The following is a 9,743-nucleotide window of genomic DNA, read 5'->3' as shown; positions in this document are numbered from 1 at the left end:
TTCTATTTGGACAATGATAACTAGATTCTCTAATTCAATAACGCGATGGACCAGAGGAAGACGGGTCAGATATTTGAGAACCAGAAGATTCCAAGGCTTGGTGAACCGCATGAACTTCGGAACTACCTCTGCCCCCAGATTCGATCAAAGTGGTGTCATGCTGTTGGTCGGTCAACCGTTGTTACTCGTCACCAATGGCGTCAGCGAAGGGTCACGCAAGGATGTTTGAGAAGACGTGTCCGTATGTCTGCGAATTTAAGACCAAAGGCTGAATATGAAAATTAGGGGTTCGAATTGGTCAGTGGTTAGCGAATTAAATTTGAAAAGTTCGAATTTACGATGAACAGCGCCAATGTTGAGAACCAATTCCAAGGCTTGGTGAACCGCATGAACTTCGGAACTACCTCTGCCCCCAGATTCGATCAAAGTGGTGTCATGCTGTTGGTCGGTCAACCGTTGTTACTCGTCACCAATGGCGTCAGCGAAGGGTCACGCAAGGATGTTTGAGAAGACGTGTCCGTATGTCTGCGAATTTAAGACCAAAGGCTGAATATGAAAATTAGGGGTTCGAATTGGTCAGTGGTTAGCGAATTAAATTTGAAAAGTTCGAATTTACGATGAACAGCGCCAATGTGCATCGGAGGCCATTTGATTCTTCTATAACCAATGTTAAAAAGCGGTACCGCGTATTGAACCAGGGTGCATTACTTGTACGCCTCTGTCGGGCGTGGTTTATGAAACAGGAGCCGAACTTCCCATGCATCGTCCTGCGCAGCAAGAAAGATTCAGGATAAGTCCTGTATAGGAGAAACCATGTCTCGAACGTCACGTCAACGTGTGGGCCATAGTTATACCCGCCATGCTATTCGCAACTGCGTCAACCTGTTGGCCTGGCGCTGGACCGGGTGTAACAATATTAGCGGGAACCCCAGCTGCGTAAGTATTTTAATCAGCTTAAGCTGTTACTCGAGCGGTACCTCTACTTTCGTGTGATTCCTAACGAGTAGGCCCGAACAACATATCGCCTCCTGTCGGACGGGAGGACATCAGTGTCATCGCACAATGGAAGCGAATTTTCGACAGCTCTGACGTGTCCCCGATTGGTTAAAGCAATTGGGCAATTGAGTTCAAAGTACCAGTCAAAACTTTTGAACACTATTTAGGCATTACGGGGGCTCAGCGATGCTTAGGAAATATTCCGCCAGACTTTTTCGCCAGGGGTGTGATTGCTTCACTGTACAATTAAATTTGGTAATCCGCGACAACATGCGAGTAACTTACAATGTTTTTTTTCGACCATAAACCCAACAAAATACACAATTTTCTCGTGAACCGTTTTATTCCGTTCGAAAAGGTTTTGCAGCTAGGAGCAGTGTCAGGCCAAAGGGCCCGTCGGATGCGTCGTAGCTTGCGAAAATTGAATTCCAATGTGCTAATACTGAGCGGGGTCGATGAGCCGCAGAATGCTCTTAGCTGCAAGACTTTTAAGAGCGGAATAAAACTTTTCCCGTAAAGATGTTGAATTCTATTGCCTACGTGCTCAAACCAAAAAAACATCCTAGGTTACGTTTACGATCTTACAGCCCAGCAAATTTCACTGTCCACTGGAGCAATCATGTCTCTGGTGGAAAAGTCCAGTGGAATGTTTTCCAGGTACCTCTGAGTGCCTGAGATGCCGAAAGGGGTTGAAACGTTTTGACTGGTGCTATGGACTCAATTGTCTTATTGCTCTAATCCATCGGCGGACACATCGCGGCTGTTGAAAATTCATTCCATTGTGCGAATACTGATTGCGCTGACGCGTTGTGGCTAGAGCTCCATTGCTGAATAAAGCGTCAAAATAAGACAAAAAGCTGAAGCTTTATGATTTCAAATTTATGTTCTGCACTTTCGGTTTCAGGAAGAGAACAGGCTACTATCAGACCATCCGATCCACTTTGTTTTAGCTGACCACTTCTCACGTCAGGCGCGTGCCCGTCGTTTCTTCCGCTCCGTCAACATGCCCCACGGAAATGATGTCCTTCACAGTAACCACTTCAGAAAACACTGGCAGTCGATGGTAAAAACATGGTTCAATCAACCCGCCCGCAAAGAAAGGCGCCGGGCTGCCCGTAAAGCAAAGGCGCGGAAGATAGCTCCGCGTCCAGCCTCAGGTCCGTTGCGGCCTATTGTGAATTGCCCAACATTGCGCTATAACATGAAGGTCCGAGCAGGGCGTGGATTTTCCTTACAGGAGGTTCGGGCTGCTGGGTTCACTCCCAAATTTGCTCGCACAGTTGGGATATCTGTCGACCACAGGCGACGGAACGTTTCGGTTGAAGGGTTGCAGCGAAATGTTGCCCGTCTCAAGGCTTACAAGGCGCGGCTCATCTTATTCCCGAAGAATCCTGCCAAGCTTCAACCCTTGGAGGCCAAGGTAAGGCTCCTTGACCTTGTAATGTATATCCTTCGCTTTGTGTGAATCTTACAGGCCACGTTTACAAAGCCAAAGATTAGGACTGCTGTAGGTTTTCTGTAGAGATGGTTTTTTTAAATTCAATACCATTCGGTTCTCATGCCACAGGGGATACGGATTAGCGAATGATACCCGTATTTTGTTCATGCCTGCACCGATTCCTATAAATATGCAGTGGCGAAAATGGTCAACGTAATTGGGCTTCCCGCTTGGTCCTAAAGTATATTGCATCACGGAAGTGGACCACTTCGTATAGTTTATTCAGAATAGTTATTGTGGACGCTTGATATCGTACCCGCTATTCCCCATGGAATTTTGCTACTTAAATTCGTAATCGGTTGAGAAGTGCACTTTGTGATGTCAGAATGAAGGAAGGAATAATCATGAAGAACTAAGCTAGCTGTATGGATGCTTTATGGTAGCTTACTTCAAGCCCGGGTTATTGAAGTGGATGACGTGAAGATATGAACTCAGCGTCCCTTGATCAAGTCAATGAAAGCACCATAGTATATCGGCGGTTTGGTTCACGCTGCTCATCCACTTGACCTAATATAGCTGGGTGGCTAGTGTACTCCCTGCGTGATCGAATTCCCGCCTGATGCCTTCGTACTGGCGTGTTAAGGTCAGACGTCACAGATACAATGGGGCTGGTAGCCATGTTACAACGGGTAGGGTTTATATCTGCATGATTGCTACGGTCGCTCCATTTGCATTGATTGACCCCGATTTCGCTGAAGTCCTTTATTGTTCCCGAGTTGGTCTGGACCTGACCGAATAAAGGACAAGTTCACCTATGGGAGCTCCTCTGGTTCTGCATTTCAGTGCAGCAATGCACAATAGTGCTTCAGAACTACATTGCAGTCTGAATTGAGCGGGTCAACCGATGCGAGGGGCAACTGGACTGCCGTCACTAAGAGAGTGGGCCTTACGGTGATGTGACGGTTTGAGCACCTCGGGGACCCATTGGCCCATTCTGGGAGGTGTTCCCGGGACACTCACTGAGTCTCTCATGCCAGGTTGGTCAATGGTTAGAGGTCCGATAAACACTCTCTTGGGGATTGGAAAATGTGGCGACTTGTTCCCTAGAAATGGTAGTGGATTTGCATTTCCCGCCAAACACCGCTACGTTGCAGTTAGGCTTTGGAGCCAAAGGCTTTGGTTGAGGACCCTAATCGTCCTCCTGTCGGGGTGTGGGCGCCCTGACTTCCAGCCCACAACTGTGGCACCAACAATACTCTCATGCCACATCGGCCGTCGCGTAGTGCTATCAGCCGGGTCACCCTGCTGCACATAGCAAGGCGGGTAAGCGTAACCAGGCTACTCCTGACGCCTCGATTCTTCCTCTCACATGCTTTTTGTTCTCCGTCCACCCCATTAATAACTCTCCTTGTAGGCCAAGCTCTTGGGACTCCGTTCGTCTTACAACATCTGCTGGTCACTTGGCGCTGACATCCTCAGATATCTCCAAATCTATCTTTAAGCCTTGATACCCGGTCTATCTGGCCGCCTTTAATGTGCGCAATCTGAAGCAAACAGGACAATAAACTGCTCTTGCTCTCACACTGGACTCGCTTGGCATTGATGGGTGCTGTGTCTTAGTAACAAGAATATATGATGCAAGCACGGTGGTTGGGCTAACCGCACAAGTGAGCAGACGTGGTGTATCTGAGACTCGGGAGGTCGACACGGATTGGACGCGGTACTTACGGACAATGGGGAACGATTGCTCCAGCTGTGTGCTGATCGCACTTTTGATGCAGTGCTAACTTCCGAAATGGCCGAAGTCGTCTGACCACATGGTGTCCTCCAACGGCCTGCCGATCACAGACTCATCGATCACGCTACCATCAGTTATCGATGGCGCGGCTCAATAACTGACTGCCGGTCGTTTTTGAACACATTGGTAGATGCCGACCGCGCACTCTTCCAGAGTCGCTTCTTCCTATGTCTTCCTGGGCCGCGTAAGGTGCGGACAAATCGCTTGGCAACTGAGAGACTGGCAAATCCGCCTGTTAGACGAATTTAACAACAATCATCTAGAATCTTCAAAGCCCTCCCCCATCAGATCCAAACTCACACAGACGAGATTGTCACCTTGCATAGTGCTGGGAATTTCGCCTGTGGCACAGCACCACCAGGCTCAATCGAGCACCGGATATCAGATCGAACAGTGGCACTGCTTAAATCTCGGGAAAAATATCCCACCCCGTCCCGAACATAACCTGGTAAGACGAATTATCAGACGTCAAGTGAAAGTGAGCGTGTGAGCCGACGCTGAAGTATGGCGGACACAGAAACCCTAAGAAATGGAAGAGATCCACAAGGCCAGTAACGCGCGAAGGTTATTTCAGTTGGTCCGTGCGATCGGTCACCGGAGGCCACCTGTGAGCGAAACAGTCAAGGATCCGAAAGTAGTGACCGTATTGAATAAAGAAGAACACCTCAAACGTCGAGCCGAATAATTAGAACAACAATTATCGTGGCCCTTAGCTGCTACTCATCTAAAGCCCACAGTTGACGTCAAACCCTGGACGTTTAACGTGGAGTCACCTACGGCCTCGGAAGTTTACGACTGCATATGTTCTCTGAAACGCCACCGAACTTCGGGTCCGGATAACTTCCTATCCGCATTGTTCAAAGATGATGATAAAGTGTTCAGTCAGCGCTTTTGATTTGTTTGCCTGTATTTGGGAAAAGGAGTCTGTCCCAGACAACTGGATAGAGTTGATGATGGTACCCATTTTCAAAACAGGGGCGCGTGTGACAACCACAGGAGAATAAGCTTGGTCCTGGTCGTAGCGAGACTTTTGGCGTCACTTGCGCTTCGTCACCTTACGGTGGATCGTGAGGCACTGACTCGAGAGCAGCAAGCGGCATTCCGGCCTGGTGGTGGTTGCGTTGTCCAAATCTTCACACTTCGTCAGGCGCTAGAACAACGCCATAAATATAAGCGATCCACGATTCTAGTGTTCCTGGATTTCCAAGACACATTCGATTCGGCTGACCCGTCTGTTCTTGACACGCTTGCCCACCAAGCAATGCCCGGGAAGTTTGTGAACGTAACAAGCTCTTTGTACTCTCGGAATTCCGGTCGTGTGAGGGTATACGTCAAGCTCCTTATAGGCTTCCGTACACAATGCGGTGTCCGTCAGGGATGCCCCCTCTCCATTCCCATGTAACTTTTTGGTCGATGAAATCCTGGGACGAACGCCGTAAGGTATCCGAAACCCTGGTGTCCAAACAACTTGTGACGGAAACCATGTCGATCTGGAATATGCAGACAATATCGTTCTCATCTTCGGAGAGGAGAAGGCGCAAGTGTTTTTAGATGAACTGACCAAAGTCATACCGAAGTGCTTTGTTATGCTCTTTGCACCCACAAAGTGTATGATCCTGCTCCTGGACATGCAGTCACTGAACAAGCCACTTACAATCCAGGGAGAGGTACTGGAAGATGTGGAGGGTTTTCGTACCTTGGAAGTTGTATTAGTTCTGATTTCAGTATGACAGATGAGGTCAACGCACAAATCTGCAAGGCTCCGATGGCGTTTGTTAATTTGAGACACAGGCGTCAAAGTGGTGTACTACTGAATTCCAAAGGACGTGTTTAGCAAGTTCAGGCTGTTTTTTGTGTGGCTGTGAGACTTGGCCTGTTCCAGCAGCGAAACTGAAACGTCCTCAGGCGTTCGACAGAACCCTAGCTCGTATGGGTCGGAGTCCGTGTATCCGTAACGAGGCAAGTGCAAAGAGTTGTCGGTTGTGAAACGGGTACTTCTATTAAAGAATGTGTTCAGCACCAGAAGCTGTGTTGGTTGGGACATGTGTTGCGTATGCCGAACAATCGTTTGATTAAGAGAGTGCTGTTTCCATGTCCAGTTCGGAGTGGCGGAAGCAGAGGTGACCAACCCTTGACCTGGCAGAGGGGTATGAAAGAGATTCCGAAGCGCTTGGGTGCTTCCAGGATGCGGACCGCGTTATCCTCAATGCGCCTGGTTGGAGACACTGCAAGATGTAGCTGCCAACCGATGTCAGTGGCGTTCTTGTTGTCAGTTTCTATCCAGATTGCCTGAGTGAATGTCTGGAGGTGTAAGCACCTCGGAATGATTGTACTAAGCAAGCAGAGTCCACTTCCCGTCCACCTTCACAATAAGGCTTTCATGGTTGTACGGCAGCGAAGCATCATTGTTGAACGCTGATATCATACTGCCGATGATAATGATGCATATTCAATTTTTATTATGGTCCTCGATTTCCTCAGTGACACTCAGTCCCGTTTCGTATGCCAGGTGGTGTGGGAGTTAGGCACCAAAAGGGTCTGTTGCGATAGTCGAGTAGTTCCAGGTCGAGATTAGAATAGGAGGATGTAATGTACGCTTTAATCGTCTAATATATGAAGTGGGTATTACGAGTTAATGGTATATGCAAAGGTATGGTCTAATTAGTCATGACGGTGTTACAGCTGAATGACCGGGTAAAGAAGGTTTCCGGGTATTGCCAACTGGATAAGCTTTTTTCTCCAGAGCCGTCGGATTTCACCACACATTTTGCTTGAGGTGGTGCCCTAACATCCCCTCTGGTCGAATCACGCCCCTCATCGGAAAGGATGCAACGTTCTTCATGTGACAATATTGATGGTTCTGATCTCCATATATAATTTTATCGGCTGGTTTCGTGCGCATTGCGATCCTTATCTTGTCCCACTAATGGTTGACAGTGGAATGTGGAGCCTCGTAATTGCTTGCTACTGCCGTGATCACTCCGATTTCATGGTCGTTCATCGGTGGAAAGACACCTGATAATGGCATCTGGATTCAGCACAACCGAGGAGTACTTGTTAATCAGTACAAAGGTACAGAAGGTATCAAGGCACTTCATCGACCGCATGGAAAAGGTGCGTGCGTTTTTCTGGGTGCACTCTGAAGCCATACTCTTGAATGCAACCAAGCACGTAATCAAAGCGTTGTCACAGTTCGTGGCGAATAGGCAGCAACGCAGAGGGCATCCTTCAGCATCGTATCCATGATCCGTTTAAATATGACTGGCGCTGTTTTGATGAGTGGCAGTCGAGTATACTGGAACAGACCGTGAGAAGCTGTCGGGATTCTTCCGCAGCTTAAACCTGGAGGTACTCATCGGTTATGTCAATGTTCGCGAAGCATTTACCCCCATTCAGTTTCGCGAACAAATCGTCTGGAAGAGGCAGAGGATATTGATGGGTATCCAGTGCAGCGTTGAGATCAGTGGACAAATCTGCACACAACCGGATGGTTCCATTAGCCTTCTTCACCAACTCGATAGGTGCGGCCCAAGCAGAGTAGTTGGTCGGTTCGGGAACACCAGCCTCCTGTTGTCGGTCCAGTTCTTGGTCAACGATACGTAAGGCTGCATACGGTTCTGGGCGTTTTGGCCTGAAAACTGGTTCGGCAAAGGAGAAGAGGCAGTCTGACTCTTGCTTTTGTGCACTTTTCAAGCTCGTCGGTGAATACAGATGCATAACGTTGTCTTCCGATGCACACTGCGGATGTGACGGCGGATACTACTGATGAGACAGGCAAGTGTGGCGTGTTTTTCTCATAACTCTTCGCGTCTAATGTAAGGTGAGGTTTTTTACGGAACTGTGGAACTGCTTTGAAGCGTTCGTTCCCAATTGCGTGGTAGTCGTTGAATATCCACGAAAATTCAACAAGACGCGTGAGGATGCTGTTTTTTAAAATAAGGTGCGTATTAGATGTTTACTGACCTGTCTAATGGTTTGCAATCGTTTGGTTGGTGTTTACCGATAAACGACTTCGCGGCGAATGGTTTTCCTCCTCACACGGTTACTCATTTTTTTTATCACTATCATGGAATTTAGTTGATTCCGTTGTCTTTACGCTTTTATTTCACAGGCGGACGAAGTCAAGAAGGCGACACAGCGCCAGGGTCCCGTTTTGCCAATTACTCAACGCGCAAAGAACGTCAAGGCCCACAAACCCACGACGCGGGAGCTAAAGTACAGCGCATTCCATGCTATCCGCCAGCATCGTGCGAACGCTCGCCTTTATGGCAAACGTCTACGCGCTCGCCAAGCTGCAGCCGCTGCAGAATAATTCGGTTGCCCCATTATCTTGTATAAATGTATTCGATTGGCTCCTGTTTTTTGTGCAATCGGTTAATGCCGGTAAGGTCGTTTATCCCAGATTTTTGGTTGTAAACTGAAGAGAGACGTGATATTGTTTGGAGGTATGGATGGAAGCCGCATAGTTACTCAGCTGTTAAAGATGTACGTTCCACTGGTCTATCAAATTTGGTGACTTTAGGTTTTCATCTGAGCTTGTTGCTTTTGATTGCGTAAGTCTTCGGGATGCTAAGGAGGTGGGAGTCGCTGTACGGTGTGTGCTCATATGCCGATCGTAGCATAATCGTGACGCCACTTCCAAAGATTCATGAGGGTTGAAACTGGAAACCGTATATGCTCATCTATGCTACCTGAGCTCCTCTATAGCGAGACAGGTCTTCATTCCTTTGGCACCAGGTTAGCTTTTCAAACGATTAAACAGACCATTTAGGATATGACTATGATTAATTAGCCTTTTGTGCCTCTGGTTCCGGCATGGGTCCCCTCCCTGGTGTTTCAAATACTTATCGTTTTCGCCTAGGTGATCTCACCTGCTGCTGTTTCACTCCTGGTAGGTGCGTGTGGTATCGGGTGCGATACGACAAAACTGATGCAGATGGTGACACCGCATGTTGATTTAAGGATGCTTGAGTTTCCTCCTGTGGATGCATGTAGCCATTGTTGTAACCGAGTAAGATGGTTACTGAACTACTCGGTAGGACGCTGCACCATGAATACTCACGCAATATGTTTCAGCTGTTCTTCCGTTTCCATGTGGTCTACTATTTTTAAGCAGCCGCATTGTTTTTAAGATTCCTGGAAATTAACATTTATAGTTGCGGTGCAGTTCGTCACTATGCTCGCATCGTTTACTCTGCACTGCGCGCGCAATTGATTACGGGCTAAGGGAGAACTAAGGGGCGACTCGAGGAATACATTTAGGAGGCACAAAAAACGTTACCTACTATCATGACTGGTTGGAAAGGTAACTGCTTGCTCTGGTGTCCCCATAATCCCGTGTCTCTGTGGAAGGACGGCGGCGTCTCGACGGTGGGGTTGAGTTGGAGGTCAATGGTGCAGATGTGAAGAGCAGCGCAGCTCTGCTGAATGGGGTGAGGCAACAGTCATCCTAAGGTGGAACGTTTTCGGACATCAGGGTACATCCATGTAAGGGGTTGTCTGAAAATGACT

General features: G+C 48.1%; 1 protein-coding gene across 1 annotated transcript; it reads left to right on the top strand.

Moving 5' to 3' along the window:
- Positions 1 to 1,954: 1,954 nt before the first annotated feature.
- T265_05694 (hypothetical protein) lies at positions 1,955 to 8,741 on the top strand (the record flags this gene model as incomplete). The annotated part of the gene is made up of 2 exons (XM_009170763.1): positions 1,955 to 2,416; positions 8,344 to 8,741. The coding sequence occupies 2 exons, from the start codon at positions 2,000 to 2,002 to the stop codon at positions 8,542 to 8,544; spliced, it is 618 nt and encodes a 205-aa protein (XP_009169027.1).
- Between the last annotated feature and the right edge of the window lie 1,002 nt (positions 8,742 to 9,743).

Source organism: Opisthorchis viverrini (genome assembly GCF_000715545.1).
Source record: "Opisthorchis viverrini unplaced genomic scaffold opera_v5_108, whole genome shotgun sequence".
Taxonomy (NCBI): domain Eukaryota; kingdom Metazoa; phylum Platyhelminthes; class Trematoda; order Opisthorchiida; family Opisthorchiidae; genus Opisthorchis; species Opisthorchis viverrini.
Note: the sequence above shows the minus strand (reverse complement) of the source record. Positions and strands in the feature narration are given on the sequence as shown.